Source organism: Astatotilapia calliptera, chromosome 22 (assembly GCF_964374335.1).
Source record: "Astatotilapia calliptera chromosome 22, fAstCal68.1, whole genome shotgun sequence".
Taxonomy (NCBI): domain Eukaryota; kingdom Metazoa; phylum Chordata; class Actinopteri; order Cichliformes; family Cichlidae; genus Astatotilapia; species Astatotilapia calliptera.
In genome coordinates, this window is record NC_137442.1 from 25,889,875 (window position 1) to 25,907,477 (window position 17,603).

General features: G+C 42.4%; 1 protein-coding gene across 25 annotated transcripts in view; it reads left to right on the forward strand.

Moving 5' to 3' along the window:
- Positions 1–17,603, forward strand: part of LOC113014581 (regulating synaptic membrane exocytosis protein 2-like) — a 63,242-nt gene that overhangs the window by 12,476 nt on the left and 33,163 nt on the right. For 18 of the 25 annotated variants that reach the window (XM_080296523.1, XM_080296537.1, XM_080296524.1 and 15 more), the window contains 13 exons: positions 221–390; positions 1,427–1,607; positions 2,285–2,519; positions 2,763–3,044; positions 13,016–13,083; positions 13,202–13,321; positions 13,432–13,531; positions 13,639–13,762; positions 13,865–13,911; positions 14,024–14,112; positions 14,198–14,233; positions 15,016–15,146; positions 15,289–15,460. In XM_080296523.1, the coding sequence (XP_080152649.1) occupies positions 221–390; positions 1,427–1,607; positions 2,285–2,519; positions 2,763–3,044; positions 13,016–13,083; positions 13,202–13,321; positions 13,432–13,531; positions 13,639–13,762; positions 13,865–13,911; positions 14,024–14,112; positions 14,198–14,233; positions 15,016–15,146; positions 15,289–15,460 (1,755 nt within the window). Of the gene's footprint in view, positions 1–220; positions 391–701; positions 847–1,426; positions 1,608–2,284; positions 2,520–2,762; positions 3,045–13,015; positions 13,084–13,201; positions 13,322–13,431; positions 13,532–13,638; positions 13,763–13,864; positions 13,912–14,023; positions 14,113–14,197; positions 14,234–15,015; positions 15,147–15,288; positions 15,461–17,603 lie in introns of those variants that run through there. The other 7 variants (XM_080296534.1, XM_080296536.1, XM_080296519.1 and 4 more) reach the window with 3 other exon arrangements.

Consider the following 17,603-nt stretch of genomic DNA (forward strand, 5'->3'; position numbering starts at 1 on the left):
TCAATAAAAGCAACTCATTTATCAACATCCACTAATGACATAATTGCATCATCTCTGGAAAATATGTGAAGTTGTGCATCTTTGGTTGTTTGGAACTCAGGAGACACCACATGATCTGTAAAGCATGCCAACTATCACATCAGGAGGAAAACCAGCCAATCAGGCAACAGCAGCCTCTTACATGCGTTTATAGTAAACAAACTCGGTGTGTGTGTTTCAGGTGATGTGGGTGTGCAATGTGTGCAGGAAGCAGCAGGAGTTTCTCACTCGGTCAGGGGACTTTTCCCCTGAAATGCTATCCATCAATTACAGCTTACACAGGGCTCCCCACCCACCTACACATGGGCCACTGGGTGCCACGGGGCCCTTGAGTAATGGTGCAGCAGAATGGTGGGTATTATTCATTGTTTATATTATTTATCATTTTTTTGTTCCTGAGGCCATTTAACTGTCAGCTGTGCCTGCATGCTTCTCATTTAAATTTAAACTTTTAATTAGTGAGATTGTTTTTAATTAGAGAGTGACCTCCATCTCTCTCTCTCTCTCTCTCTCACACACACACACACACACACACACACATCCTGTAATCAAATTAACAGATTAATAATCTGGTACCTTGCAGAGGATTACTGCTGGTGCTAAATACAGCATGCAGGCTAACAGCAGTGATGTCATTTCCTGTATTGCTGGGATTGGAGAGGGGGAGGGCCTTCCGGTGTGATCCATGTCAGTCATAAACTTGCTGAGCGTGTCAAGGTGTTGGTCAATATGAAGCTTCAAACCTCCTAGGAGAGCTGTAAAAACTTTAATTAAATGTGTATGTGGTTGCACTCAGACTGACTGCATGTAAGTACACATCTCAGCTTCTTTATGCTGTTGTTGTCTGTTTATGCTGTTGTTGTCTGTTTATGTCTGTTGATACAGACTCAAACTTTGTTGATCAGAAATCGGATTCACTTTCACCGTTAGTAGGTTTAACCAGTGCTTTGATATTTTGATGCTTGTGAACACTGCATGTTGTCTGGAGCTGCTGGAGAAAAGTTTAAATGTTTCTATGCTGCATCGATGTCTGCTGCTGGTTCTGGTTTTGGTAACAGAATTTAACTCAGACAGAGTTGAGATTTTATGGCCGTAAACATAGAACAGGAGTCAAAATGTAGTTTTCCTTAAACAATGAGTTTATTATTACAGTGAAGACCTTTTTAAAAAGTTGACAGTACAGGTGAAAAAGCCTTGAAACAGGTCGATAAAAAGGAAGTCTGAACAGGAAGAACTTCATATACTGCTACTAGTAGTAATACTATTAACAATAGACTCCTCAGTTCTTGAAGCTTTGGTTCTGTGTAGAGTGTGGGTATATATGTATCAGCTGGCTGACAATCTGCTCCTCCTCCACTCTCACTGGATCACACTCTGTGACTGACAGGAGGCAGAGCCCCTCGGGATTGTACTATAATGGCAGGAGGAGCAGGATGCCTAGCTCACCATCGGACCTTGCTGTGAACAACCGTTCTCGATCGCCACACTGCTCTCATGGTTACGGAGAGGAAGAGCTACAGGCACACAGGCAACCAATAAGAGATGGGCGAGGTCGCTGGTACTCACAGGTGAGTCTGACAGGTGAAATTCATTTATTTGCTCACATTTCTTGTAAATTATTTGATCTGATGCGGGAAGCTGTTTAATAATTTATTTTCTTTAGAAATGAAAGATGAAATGCAACAAAGAAAATGGAGTAGTTGTTGCACAGGTGGTTGACCAGGTCTGCTAGTGTAAAGGTTGAACTGCGTTCCAAATAACTTTTGGGAAAGTTGCTCTCCAGTGCATCCATCAGAGTGTGAATGTGTGTGAATATTAGATAGAAAGCACTGCATAGTATTAAAAAAGTGCTTCTATGAATGGGAGAATGAGGCATGTTGAGGCATATAGCGCTTTTCATTCTGTTTGAGGACTTTATACAACATGCCACTGACACCCATTCATTAAATTCATTCATACGATTGTCTTTGTTACATGGACTGGTTGTCATATAGCATTTTTCTGCACTCCCCGAGTACACAACGTGCTATAAAAGAACCATTCTGTTTGCCAAAAGCAATTAATTAAATGTTTTAACTATTTTTCACTAGTTTAATAGTTTTTTCTTAATGATTTAATTAATTTCATTTATTGATGGTTAAGTCGTGCTATGAATGACAGTTGAGCTGTGATAAACATAGCAGGCTTCAGGGCTTACCAAACTGATGATGATGATAATGTTCACCTTTCTCACCTCCTGGCTCAGGATCACCCTCTAGACCAACGTCAGGATGAGCTTGAGCTGCGGCGACAACAGGAAGTGGAGTTTCAGGCACGGTACCGTAGTGACCCAAACCTTGCCCGATACCCAGTGAAGACACAACCAAGTGAAGAAACCATGAGGATGTTAGCTCAGGTAGGCAGGGTCCGCCACCAGCGCCGCCACAGTGATGTTTCCCTGGCAACCCCAGAGCCTGACCACCTGACCATGAGGCATTCAGGTAAGGGCATGTCCGCCCATCTACTCACATCTTATTTTGTCTCTGTCAGTGCGCCCCAGGGCAGCTGTGGCTACAATGTAGCTTGCTATCACCAGTGTGTGAATGTGTGTGTGAATGGGTGAATGACTGAATGTAGTGTAAAGCGCTTTGGGGTCCTTAGGGACTAAGTAAAGCGCTATACAAATGCAGGCCATTTACCATTTATTAGCAGGCTGTGATCGGTTTTACTCGTTTCATTCTCAGCTCTTCGTCAGAATCTGCCTCTGGGATTGGTCAAATCTGGAGGTCAGAGGTCATACTCTGTGGACCGTGCAACCACTCACATAAGCCCAACATATTCCCGTCACAGCCCATTATCACAACAACTACTGGACCCAAGCTCAACCCTGAAGAGGAAGCCAGCCACTGAGAATGTAGCACAGAGGAGTCGGCATGTAGGGAAGATGCACGTGATTGGCAGCTTTAGCAGCTCAGAGGAGGATCTTGTTACCACACCTGAGTACACTAGCGCTGATGAGCCTGACAGTAAGTGGCTACATGCTAACAGCCAGTCAATCATTTTTCTTACATGTGTGCACATTGCTTGAGAGTTGTTTGTCGCGCTGGATATGATACAGCCACTGGTCACGAGAGAGAAAAGTGTATTCTCTGACCCGTGATCAAGTGGTTATTTTTTTTATTCAAAATATTTTTATTGAGTATTTGTGGATATAGTTTACAAAGAAAAAAAGAAGACGGAAAACACAAGCTGTTTACAATGAATACTAAACAGAACTTCTCATGTTGGAACATTGTTTTCCTCTCGACGTGAAAAAAGAAAAAAAAAACTAAAAGAGGGAAAAAACCACACAGAAGTTAGCTATACCACCACTACAGCTACATTACAGCTTTGCCTGATAGTTGCAAATTAAGGAGCTTGTCCAGTAAATTAGCAGCTGGAGCTTCTGGAAAATTGGAGAGGTGGGATTGCAAAAAATTTCTGAGTTGTAAGTATCTAAAAAAGTGAGTTGTGGGAGGACTGTATTTTCCTGCCAGCTGATCAAATGATGCTAGTTTATTATATATAAAGAGATCTTTAAAGAAAATAATACCTGCTCTAAACCAGACCTGGAACAAGTTGTCCAAAGTTGGGGGGAGGAATAGGTGGTTTGAAAGGATGGGGCTTTGAAGTGAAAAATGATTAAGATTGAAATGTCTCCTTAACTGTGCCCACACCCTGAGGGAGTGCCGAATTATCGGATTAGATGTAAAGTTGTCAATGGATAAAGAAAGAGAAGAACCCAGAAAGGAGGCAAGAGAAATACCCTGAGTTGAGTCTAATTCCATTGCCAGCCAGCTGGTGGGGCCCACACCCTCCCCAGACTGTAACCAGTAGGTCAGGGACCGAATATTGGCAGCCCAATAGTAAAAGCGGAAGTTGGGGAGTGCCAGACCCCCTTCAATCTTAGGTTTCTGTAAATGCATCTTAGCTACTCGAGATCGTTTACCCTTCCAAATATAAGAGGAGATTATAGAATCTAGAGTTATAAAGAAAGACTTGGGGATGAAGACTGGTAAAGATAAGTATGAGAATTTAGGAAGGATATTAATTTTAATTGAATTAATTCATCCGACCAGAGTTGTGTTCAGGGGTGACCACTGTTGAAGGCTTTGTTTGACATTCTTCAATAGTGTAAAAATGTTGGCTTTAAGAAGTTGTTTATACTTTCTTGTAATTGTAATACCCAGGTAGGTGAACTGCTCTTTGATGGGGAAACCCAACAAACCTATTGGAAACGCTTCTTCATTTAGTAGACAAAGTTTGCTCTTGGACAGATTTAATTTATAACCAGAGACTTGACTGAAACACGTGAGTAGTGACAATATAGACGGTAGGGAAGTATTTGGATTTGAAATAAAAAGCAATAAATCGTCAGCATAGAGAGAGACTTTGTGTTCAGTTTGACCTCTTTGTATACTCTGGACAAGTTTACTGCTTCGAAAAAACATTGCTAAGGGTTCAATAGCTAGATCAAATAACAACTGGCTAAGGGGGCAACCCTGACGTGTGCCTCGTTTAAGTTAGAATGGTTTTTATTTCTGGCTATTAGTGCAAACAGACGCAACAGGGGACAAGTATAGGTACTTGATCCATGAGATGAAGTTGGGACCCAACCCAAATCTTTCCAGCACAGCAAATAGATAGTTCCATTCTACACGGTCAAATGCTTTTTCCGCATCAAGGGAAAGAACACATTCTGGAGTGTCCTTGGACGGCGTGTGCAGGATATTAAGAAGGCGTCGGATGTTGAAAAAGGGGTGGCGCCCTTTAACAAAGCCAGACTGATCTTCAGATATGACTGCTGGCAGGACCCTTTCCAACCTGTGGGCCAGCGCTTTAGCTCGGATCTTAAAGTCCACATCAAAAGCGAAATTGGCCTGTATGACGCACAGTTTGCCCTGTGTGAATGCTTCAGATAGAACCGAGTGGAGTAGAGGTACGAGCTGTGGGGCAAATGATTTGAAAAATTCTACCAAAAAGCCGTCTGGGCCAGGGGACTTCCCTGACTGTAGAGAGAAAATTGCAGCGCTAATCTCTTCTTTGGAAAATGGCGCATCCAAGATCTCTCTGTGGGTCAGGAAAGTCCAAGCTTTTAAGAAAATTTGTGATTAGTGAGTGGTTGGTGGGAGATTCAGAGGAATAAAGCTTCATATAATATTCCCTGAATGTGTCATTGATTTTGGCATGATCAGTAACGAGCACGTCATCTGAGTTAATGGCAGTTATACACTGACGTGGCTTTACACCCATTATTTGGTCAGCTAGGAGTTTGCCTGATTTCTCTCCATGCACAAAAAAATGTACTCCTACTCTTTAATAGTTGCCTCTCCACAGCATGAGTTGAAAGAAGTTCAAATTTGGTTTGGAGTTCAGTACGTTTCTTGAAGATCTCAGAGTCCTTATTGTGTGCATAGTGATGGACTAAGTCTTTTGTTTTATCGGCTAATTCTTGCCCTTCTTTTAAGTTTACCCTCTTCATATTAGCTGTGTATGAAATAATCTGTCCTCGGAGATAGGCCTTCATTGAATCCCAAACTAAAAGGCTAGAAATATTTGGGGAAAGGTGTGATGGATGTTAGAGAAAAAAGAGTACTCCCTGTCAGTTGGATGCAGATGTCACCAGATATCCCTAATCCCAAGTAGAAAGAAAGGAATGAATGTGTGAAGACACTTTTTATCCATAATAGCAAATGAACTGTACAACAGAAAATACAAATGCTATTTATGGTCTCCTCACAACACTGATAAGAAAAATAAACTGGGCCAATATGGCATGTCTGTTAATACAGAGATACACATGTTAATATGATCTCTGGTCTCCCACTCAGAGACACAGGTCTCAGAGTGTCCAGCATTCAGACGGCTACCTGAGGACACTCATGTGAGAGAAAATCTGCTCACACAGATATGTAGAGCAAAATACTGTCAATAAGGCCTCTGCAATGTTCAAGACAGTTAAACTTGTCAGGTAGTGATGTCCAGCAGGTGAAAATGCAGCTCCATGAACACACAGCTATGGATTCCAGCTGTTTGTTGCATTAACTGGCATTAACTGAGCCAGTTAATGCGAGACAAATCTAGCTGCTCATTATAGATTTCTGGTTTGTTCAGAAAATAAAACATTGGTCATAAACCATTCATAAACCTGAAAGTCCCAAAAATGCATTGTCTCGAGTCTACGGATGTATCCGTGTATCTCTGTGGTGCTGATGCTGTGCTGAGCGGAAAGCTCCTGAAGCTTTTGAAGTGTTGGAATGTGGAAAGCTAACAATGTCCCTCTCACCAGTAGGCTAAGTTATTTTTAGCCAATTACAAGTTGAATCTGGTAGTTTGGGTTGTTAGCTAAGATACCGTCATTAAGAAGAGACACAACTAATGTGTCTATGCAAGCTGATTTGCGATGTGCACCGCTGGCGCAGCCATTTATTTTTTTGATGCACCTTCTCAGATTAATTCACTGCGTGTCGTGCACAGGGCTGGACTGGGACAAAAAAAAACCCAGCCCGGGCATTTTGACTAAAGACCGGCCCACCAGGTATTAAAGCCATAAAGCCTTTGAATGAAAACAAACGCTGTTGTGACAGTGATGTACAGTCTTGTTGGTATATGTATGATTTCTATACATTTTACGTCAGATAAAAACTTTGGTTGTAAGCTTCAGATAATTATTTAATAACAGCCAGACATTTTAAATGAGAATAAGAAAGTATTTCTTTGTGCCCCCCTTTCCCTGTTAATGCCCTACCTGGCCCCCCTGGCAAAACTTTGCTAGATCCACCCCTGCACAGTTACCAGCTTGTCAGCTACTTAGAAAATGATATTGGTGTTATTTGTCTCTCAGAAACAGTTCATAACTTCCCTTCAACCCATTCATGTCACCTAAAAGGTAAACCTGTTTCTCCATCACGTGTTCAGCTCTGATGATTCAGTAAGGACATCTCCTAGTTTCATCTTCATGTTTCCCTCTCACCAGATATACAAACCGATATCATGACCAGCAGGTTTTACAGCTGTGGCTCCAGCAAACCTCAGCTGATAGTAGAAATTGATATTAAATAAATTCTAACAACATCTGATCAAGCTTAAACGTGCTGCTGTTGTTTAGCGCGACATCCGCTGGTTTCCGCTTTCTGGCATAAAGTGGGCAATAAACAAACAAGAGAGAAAAGCCGATCAGCTGATCATTGATCAGTTTCATGATTAAAGTAGCAACAGGAGAGGGAGGGGGAGAGAATGAGAGAAGAAGAGGCAGCTGTGCAGCGTAAAGACAGAATAACTCCACCTTTGTGTCTTTTTCCATCCTAGACAAACTGCGTCCCTTCTCAGCTCAACACGAAACACGTAATAATTTCTCTGAATGCGGGACGATTCCGTCTTTTTACGGGACGGTTGGCAACTCTACTAACTAATCTTATGAATAAAATAAAGTTCACTATCAGTAACATCATAGCACCGACCCAGCTGTATAGAAACTCCGTCATGCTAGCTAGTTATTGTAACTGACTGTAAAAAGTCAGCACAACGAAAATAAACTCTACCTAAACTTGGTTTATATCTGACCCAGATAGACTGCAGGTCATAACTTCTTACCTGAAGTTCAGTTCACCTGACACTCGGACCGGCAGCCGCCTCGGGTCTCTGCTCCTCCTGCCTCCCCTTCCCTCATCCACCTGCTGGCCTCCACCACTTGTTAATTTTACTGAATCTGTGGAAGCTCCACCATAGCCACCACCAAACAACTGAGTTATTTTTACACACCGGCCAGCATCTGTCCAATCCACCACCTTTCATTGTTTATACCGTTACAAAAAAAAAAATCATTGGCCCATCGAGCAAATGCCCGGTATGCCCGATGGCCAGTCCAGCTATGGTTGTGCCATCAGTTAACCCTTCGCGTGCCAACTGTGGCACGCGTGCCTAGGGTTGCCGACCCCTGCTCTAGAAAGTTTTGAGGATGGAATAACAATGATATAATTTCTGTACCTTTGAAGGGTTCTCTGTGATTTGGTCATTATATTATTATATTGGTTAACACTAGGAAGGCCCAGGCTTCTACCTTTCTACCTTTAAAACCCGGAGAGCAGCCAAATGGCTGGTAGGCTTTTAGCTAAGCTTTAGCTTCAGGCAAGTGGAAGCTAAATTGGCTAGTCATTCATATGTAAATTGGGTTGTTACCTGGGAATTCTGGAGGGAGGGGAGTGGGGGTGTGTGGATGAGGGGGTGGGGGAGCTGCTAAAAGCGGTGAGCTTCCTTTTGTTTCATCTTGATGCATTCTCAATCATCCAGGGAAACAAATCTCCAAAAGTCACCAACTTGGAGTGTTTCAGTTTGCCATCTTAGGGAGAAATCAACACACATGGGTGTATGTCCTTTGTTGCTGAGATTTATTGATAAAAACAGTACAAAAAATCAACCATTTGTACACATTTTTACAAATAATTATAAAAAGTGAGTGAGTACATTTCAACATTTTCAGCAATCACTCACAATCCTGGCACTGCCATGGTATCTGTAGTCTGCATTTACCTTGGCTTGGCTTCCTGATCAATTGTCCACTACCAAAAGGAAGCCAAGCCCTGTGATCACACCTTGTTTTGTTGTAAAGGGTGGCAGGGCTTGGCTTCCTTTTGGTAGTGGAGCATTGATCAGTCGTCCATTGTGGCATCAATGTGATCACACCTTGTTTTGTTGTAAAGGGTGGCAGGGCTTGGCTTCCTTTTGGTAGTGGAGCATTGATCAGTCGTCCATTGTGGCATCAATGTGATCACACCTACAAAGTTACAAAGTTTTCAAAGAAGAACTCAAGCCACTTCTTCTATCTTGCTTCAACTGGACTCTGAATCAGGGAATAGCTCCACCATCATGGGGAGAAGCTATTATAACAATCTTACCCAAAGAAGGAAAAAACAAAGAATACTGCAAGAATTATAGACCCATTTGTATGTCTGTTTGTTATTTTCTTTACTGTATGTCCACAATGATAAAATAACCTAATAAAAATCAAAGTAAAAAAAAAAAAAAAAAGGTAGTGGAGCATTGATCAGTCGTCCATTGTGGCATCAATGTGATCACACCTTGTTTTGTTGTAAAGGGTGGCAGGGCTTGGCTTCCTTTTGGTAGTGGAGCATTGATCAGTCGTCCATTGTGGCATCAATGTGATCACACCTTGTTTTGTTGTAAAGTAGTGGACAATTGATCAGGAAGCCAAGCCAAGGTAAATGCAGACTACAGATACCATGGCAGTGCCAGGATTGTGAGTGATTGCTGAAAATGTTGAAATGTACTCACTCACTTTTTATAATTATTTGTAAAAATGTGTACAAATGGTTGATTTTTTGTACTGTTTTTATCAATAAATCTCAGCAACAAAGGACATACACCCATGTGTGTTGATTTCTCCCTAAGATGGCAAACTGAAACACTCCAAGTTGGTGACTTTTGGAGATTTGTTTCCCTGGATGATTGAGAATGCATCAAGATGAAACAAAAGGAAGCTCACCGCTTTTAGCAGCTCCCCCACCCCCTCATCCACACACCCCCACTCCCCTCCCTCCAGAATTCCCAGGTAACAACCCAATTTACATATGAATGACTAGCCAATTTAGCTTCCACTTGCCTGAAGCTAAAGCTTAGCTAAAAGCCTACCAGCCATTTGGCTGCTCTCCGGGTTTTAAAGGTAGAAAAGCCAAATGGCTGGGCTCTGGGCCTTCCTAGTGTTAAATTGTACTTTTTAGGGTCTGTCATGTGTTCTGGCTCTAAAGAGGTCCAGAAGGGGTTGCTCTCTGTTATTAAAGCTCCTGTGACTCTGACCTGTGCTGTAGTGAAAAGTGATGGCCCCTCTCAGGAAATCAGACATCATGCTGACGAGTTAATCTGTTGCATTTATGTTACTGGGCCACAAATCACCTGGTCAGAGATCATGAGCTCTGATTCGCTCATATGACTTTTGGCTCCTCCCCTTAAATCTTGAAGAGACTAAGTAGCACAGAATCTCTGCTACCGTCACTCTGAGAACACCTAGACCAAAACAAAAACCAGCACATTCGCCACCAAAATTGATGGTTCCATTCCTGGAGAACTCTGAAAGATCCTGGAGACATCGTTTGACAATCTGATCCAGATTAGAGCGCATGAGACTGCCGCTCTAGTGCTGTCGGACCTCCAAATCACCATCTTTGCTCTACTTCAATAGGATTAAAAGAGGAGAGTCTGGATTATCAAGAGTCACTGCAGAGATGTAAGAATAGAAGCTCAGACTGCAGGAGAGAACGCCACGCTAGACTAACCTGCTCGTGTGTGACCACACAATACAGCGGGGTCCTTAACCAGCAGACTGTTTATGCTGCTGAGCTAGACTTCTGGTGATTACCTGCAAAATTTCTGGATTTTTGGGCATCTGTTTCAGCAACTCTAATCTGGTGGAAAGGTGGGGGAAAGGGGGCGGGGTTAATGTAGCAGTAGTCCCCCAAAGTTGATCCCCTCTATCAACTTCGGGTCTTCTCCAAACTAACTGTAAGTACTGAAGGCACAAACATGCACTTGACAATTGGACTCCAATAATCTCATTACTGACAGGAATGAACTGCTCTGCAACCTGCAGGCAGTGCTCGGGACAAACAGCACACAGAAACCTAGTGAGGAGGAGGAGAGGCTGCTACATGGATTACAGGTTCTTTCTCATCTTCCTCTTGCTCACCTGAAGCCTCCTCCTTGTCCTTCATGGCGTGCAGGCGGACCTGTGAGTGAAGCATTTGAAAGCTATGTAACTTGGAGAACTATGATTACAAGTACACACATCAACATGTTTTGACATTTTGTTGGAGATAAATATGACGTTTCAGTGATCTGGTGTTACTGTTCTGATTTGGCTGTTCTGATTAGTTTTGTCAAGTATCTTCAGGCATTCAGACTATAGCATGTTTGTCCACATATGCAGCACAGCTTCACATGAAGACCAGGAGGAACATTCAGAGAGCAAATGTGAAGATGATGCAGCTGCATTTCACTGCTGAAGATTGAAATAAAAGCAGAAGGAGCCTCATACAGCACAAAGGAGGAAATCCATTCTGTGCTCAGGTCCATGGGTTCATTTTGCAAAGGATTCTTTTCAAAACAATGCTGGTGATGTTTGAAACTAAATTAATTTTTTATCTATCCATTGTTGAATTTGTTCAGGTTTATTAACCAGTCATTTTTAGTGCCTCTGTTTTAACGACTAATGAAGAGTCCGTGCATCCATAATTCACAAGAATCGATTGTGCTCCTAGAGGATTGTTCAGATTTTAGTGAAACTTCTTATGGTCACATAATGGCCAATGGCCATAATGACTCAAGGTCATATTTTTCTTTTCACAGACAAAATCTGTGAATTGTGATGGATGGTGAACCAGGTGAGCTGCTACATGATTGACATCCTGGTTTGCTTAAAACCAGCTCTGCTTAATGTGAAGAGTTGCTGCTTTAACAGTTTAAATCAAATTTTGATTATTTTGAGGGATGGGCTGTTTACAGCCGCATCATTTTGTTCTGCTCATCCAGAACCGAGAATTGACGTGTAAGTAAGTGTGGTTACAGCAGGTTAACTGTTCTTCCTATTCTTCCTGTTGATGATCCATAATTGGTGCCAAAAACCTCAGCTTGTTGAGCAGCTGATTGATAACGTTATTCAGCAATTTTCATGTTGGTGTTAATGTACATAGAGGATGTCTGTGTAGGTTGCATGCAGGTCATGAGGAGTCTAAGGAGCTTGGAAAAAACCTCAACTGGACCTAAAGTTCTTTGAAGACGTTTCATTTGAGAGGCTTCTTCATTTCTAAAACCAAACGGTGGAGAGTCCAAGGTGATGTTGGGCAACTGGTAAAATTTATCGACCATCAACGATAGGCTGAGCCTTTCGCTAATCGTTTATACAAGAGCGATTTATTTATTTATTTGCCCAAGAGTAACTTTGCTAATACTATTGGTTAAAGTTAAGAGAAGCAGTCAAGGGAAAAAATAATAGAACTGTTTTAACGGCACCGTCTTCCAGCTACGAGCAAATGCACCCTCCTCAGAGTGTGCCCAAATGCTGCAATTCATTTACTCAAACTCATAACAGAAAGAAAGAAAGGCAGTAGCCTATGTTCAGAAAAAAACCAAACATTTTATTTAATTAAAATCCACACAATGGTTGGAAGGAAAACAAAGAGAAACTGGCTTTGTTTTGCCACTATAACTTTGTTTACACATTCCAGTGTTTATCTGTCGTACACGCTCGACCAAACAACAAACACAAAATTAAACAAAAAGTATGTTAAAAATCAAAATGTCTCTTCCAGCAAACATAGCTTTAAGTCTTTTGTTAGATTTGGCGCATCTCAAATGAATAGATAAATGAATAGTCCAAAAAGTAGAAAAGAAAGGTAAGGAAGGTAAAATATTCCCTCTAAACAAAATGTATAAATTCTAAATGTACAAATCACTCCATGCACGAATATATGCTCTCCCCATCAAAAAGTCTGCCCCTGGGCAAATATACCATCTATCGTCGGTTATTGGTCTTAAACCCTAGAGCGGGGTTGTCCCTTAGAAGGGTCGTTAATGAGGCATTTACCATGTGCCTCATCACATGAGACAAGGTGTAAAGAAAGGCGTGGCTCAGTGTGACTGGGAAGGATCTCAGAATGCATTGTAGATAGCAGACGGTGTAATAAGCCATCCTCTCTGTTCAAAGATGGTCATTCACAGTGAACATAGATGGCCTCTTTTACTCCTTTCAAATATCTGTCTTCTCACTCAACAATGTGATCGTTGGCATCCTCAAAAGATTGACCCCCACAAAAGTTCTTCCTGTGTAGATTTTGCAGGTTCACATTGTGCATTTGTGGCTTCTCTCTGGATACTCCCACTTCCTCCTACAAGCCAAAGACATGTGTGTATGTGTTTTAAAACACCTTTAACCTCTTCTGGTTGCTAGGAGACATGGACAGTAGTCAGTGGTGGGATCATGGTTCCTGGCATGGCGAGCCTGCTCCCATGTCTATGGTGAGTTGACGCCCTGCCTTGTCAGTAATCCATCAAACAAACCCTGTTCTGAATGCGGAACTGTTGTTGGTTGCTGTTATTGTTAAGTAACCATGTGTTTCCCATTGTGAATCATCAGCAGCCAGTCACATGGCAACCCTCCAAGGATGGAGAGCGTCTGATTGGTCGAATTCTACTGAACAAGAGGATGAAGGACGGAATTGTTCCTGCAGATACAGGAGCATTGCTGGGACTCAAGGTGGCCTTCTTCTGCTTTGTTCTACTGCCTTTTCTTTTTACTATTTCTTTCACTATTCTTCTCTTCATTCTCCTCTTTTGATAATACAGTTTGGTGCTGTGTGTTTGCAGGTTGTCGGTGGAAAGATGACAGAGTCTGGTCGTCTCTGTGCTTTCATCACTAAGGTGAAGAAAGGTAGTCTGGCTGACACTGTGGGTCACCTGAGACCAGGTAAACACACTGATTTTCCTGATAGGTCTTAGTTACTTTGTTCACTGAGTCAGAGGTTGCTAAAACTGAATTAGATGGACTCTACAATGTTATCTTTTCTTCTTTAGGAGATCAGGTTCTGGAGTGGAACGGTCGGGTTCTTCAAGGAGCCACATTTAATGAGGTCTACAACATCATCCTGGACTCCAAACAAGAACCACAGGTGGAGCTGGTGGTGTGTCGACCAATAGGGTGGGTCTCTGATCAAGCTGAGAGGCAGAAAATATTTCTGAGGTTGTTCTCTTCTCTTAGGACATCATAGTAACAGATTGTTGCTGATTCTATGTTCTTCAGAGATGTTTCCAGATCAGTAGAGAGTGCCCATGTCCAGCTGAACTCCAGTGAGTCTATAAAAAAACAAAAACTACATCTGTCCTGTTCATTAAGAACTTCCATAGATCTGATAGTGGACAAAGTTCCTGCTGACTCAGAATTGGTCTATTTAATGTTCAGGTTCCAGTTCCTTTGACTCTCAGAAAGTTGGCCCATCCATCTCTGTCACATCTCCAATGAGCCCCAGTGTTCTGTCTGGACAGGTCTCGGTAAGTTTACCCAGCATGCACTGCATCAGAACACAGCCACTCAGCAGTCAGTTAATAGCATTTCCATGGTGATGTGTGTTTTCAGACTGTGGACAGGCAACCTCTGGTTCCCCGGATTCAGGTAAAAATTGAAAAGGACGGCGTGTGCATGTTCATCTTTATTTACTCTGTAGTGTAGTCTTTTAGGCTGTAGATAAATGTATCACAGAAGAAGCAGAACAAAGTACTCCAAGTTTCTGGTTTTAGTGGTTCTGAGGGTATCCATTGTTGTTGTAAATGATTCAGCTTATGTGGCTAGAGACAGTTCTAAAATGTGCCTTGTAGTTAAAGTACTTTGAGCGGTCGGTAAGAGTAGAAAAGTGTAGTATAAATATGAGAACTTTACAGTATAGTTCTGTTAGCACTGTTCTTGTCTGTAGGGTCCTTTGCTCTTCCAAAGAATTTTGCCTCCTTTAGCTGTGTTCCATAACTATTTTTCAATATGTATTCATGCTAAGGCTCCCCTGCAGTTTTGTGATTCTGTTTTGTACCTCTACTTTTTGCTTTGTAAAAACTCTCTAAGGTTCCTTCCAGGGGTCCTGACTCTGTTGCTTTTCCTTGGGGTTCCATTACAGTTATGGGTTGATACAATTTTCTTCATGTCCCCTTTTGGTTATCATCTTACTGGGTTTTCTGGGTTTTCTGTAGCAATCACCTGGTGTTTCACTGGGCTCAGCTGGTAATTGGTTATATTGTCTGTTTGAATTTGTAGGTGCTTTCGGTCTGCTCTGCTAACAAAACTTTTCTGCAGGGTATCTCCTGCTGATGACTGGAGCTTCTTTTCTTTGGTCCTTTTTTGTTGTTCTCCAGGCTTCTTCTGTATTACTATGGTGTCCTAATGATGATGTTGTGGGTATTCTACAGGTGAAGCTATGGTATGATAAAGTCGGCCACCAACTGATTGTCACCGTTCTTGGAGCCAAAGAACTTCCTGCTCGGGATGACGGCCGACCCCGGAACCCATACGTCAAGATCTATTTCCTGCCAGATAGAAGGTGAAAAAGCAATCAAAGACCAGTATTTTATGGCTTAGAGGTTCCTTGAAAAGTAAAACTGTAGAACTTCTGATATCCTTTAAAACCAGTAGTGGACTATTCTCTGTGATTGGCTGTTAGTTGTACCTTCCTCCTTTAACAGTGATAAGAGTAAGCGGAGGACAAAGACAGTGAAGAAGTCATTGGAACCTCGGTGGAACCAAACCTTCATGTACTCTCCGGTCCATCGACGTGAGTTCAGAGAGCGAATGCTTGAGCTGACAGTCTGGGACCAGGCTCGAGTCCGAGAGGAGGAGAGCCAGTTCTTGGGAGAGGTGAGAACCCATGAACAATACAGAACAATGGAGAGGATATGGGGAAAACTCATTAAACTAAGAACCTTTAACAGTTCAGTTCTGACCTACTCTGCCTTGCCTTAGGTTTTATCCGATACCGGTGCCAAACCGGTACTTTTGAAATGGTGCCGGTGCTTAAACGGTACTCGAACCGGTGCTTAAAGAATGGAGAACACACACTTTGTCCAAAAACCTCTCATGTTTAGCTGTTTTTAAGTAAAAAGATAACAATGTTAGCCTTTTCTGCAGCTATAAGGTTCAAGGTTCAAGGTTCTTTATTTGTCACATGCATAGTTATACAAGTATAACACACAGTGAAATGTAACCTGACACGCTCCTCGACATGTACAAAAATGGGGGGGGGGGGGGGGGGGGTAGAGGAAGAACATTATATATATGGTATAGAATAGAATTCAACTTTATTGTCATTGCACATGCACAGGTACAGGGCAACGAAATGCAGTTTGCATCCATCCAGAAGTGCTTTAGTGATATAGATATATTACAATATATATTAGCAATAATATAGACATGTGAGTATATTACAGAAATGGGTCTATTATGGTATGTTATAATGTACACGGTATGAAGTATGTTATGAATATTCTATAACTATAGGTATGTACAGGCTATGAACAGGATATAAGTATGAAAAAGTATACAGAAATCTGAGCTATACAGTTATACAGAAATGTGAACTATGCAAGTTATAAACAGTTGTAGGATTAAAAATTATCGTATGTACAGAATGATTATTTACACAGAATTATACAGTAGTGCAGTTAAGATAAGTGAGATATGTGGATAATTTCTACAGAGGCTATATATAGTGCTAGTGGTTGTGAGTGGTGGTTCAGTCCATGTTATTATTGTGTCTTTGAGGGTACAGTTGTCCAGTGTGTGTGTGTGTGTGTGTGTGTGTGTGTGTGTGTGTAGGTGGTTGCGGGTGTGTGTGTGTGTATGTCCAGTCCATGTGTTAACGTGGGTCAGATGTCAGGAGGCAGAGTTCATGAGTCTGACAGCTGTGGGGAAGAAGCTGTTCCGGTACCTGGTGGTCTTAGTCCGGATGCTCCTGTAGCGCCTCCCAGAGGGCAGGAGGGTGAAGAGTCCATGTGATGGGTGACTGGGGTTTTTGATGATTTTCCCAGCCCTTTTCAGACACCGCTTCCTGTAGATGTCCTTTATGGCAGGAAGTGGTGCTCCGGCGATGCGCTGGGCAGTTTTCACGACCCTCTGCAACGCCTTCCGGTCCGAGGCAGAGCAGTTCCCGTACCAGACTGTTATACAGTTGGTCAGGATGCTCTCGATGGTGCAGCAATAGAAGTTCACCAGGATGTCTGAGGACAGGTGGTTCTTCCTCAGAGTCCTCAAGAAGAAGAGGCGCTGGTGAGCCTTCTTGACCAGCTTGGAGCAGTTGGTCGTCCAGATGAGATCCTCGGAGATATGGACTACCAGGAACTTGAAGCTGCTCACACGCTCCACAGCCGTCCCCTTAATGTAGATGGGTGGATGTGGGTCAGCATTCCTCCTGTAGTCCACGATGAGCTCCTTGGTCTTCTCAGTGTTAAGCAGAAGGTTGTTTCTGTCGCACCACTCAGCCAGACGATAGGCTAACGTGGTTAGCCTACTCAATGTAAATTACACACAAACAACAGTAAGCTATTCACCCAGAGAAGAACGGCTGCTGCTGCCATCATCATCAACCGATAACAGGCACCACACCCGCAGTAGATGTGCTCGGTGTGAGGTCTTGCAGCAAGCTATCAAATACGGTGCATTTCTCAACTTTTAAGAAAACGCTATGCGTCGCCAGGTGTTTCATCAGATTCGAGGTGTTACCTCCTTTGCACAGTATCACCTTAAAGCACTTGTTGCAGGCTGCTGAGTTTGTATTTTTTGCTGTGAAGTACAGCCAGACTTTTGACCACTTTGCCTTGGGCATTTTTAATCTGTAGCTCTGCTCTGAAAGAACGTATGTACCTGGGCCCGCCTACTATCCTGGGAAAGGTAAAATGATTGGCTAGAATCCAAAGTGTATGACATTTCAGGAAAAAAGGACCGAAATGTGCGCTGCTTTTCGGTCTGGTTACTACCGTTTATGTTAGATAATAATGGCACCGGA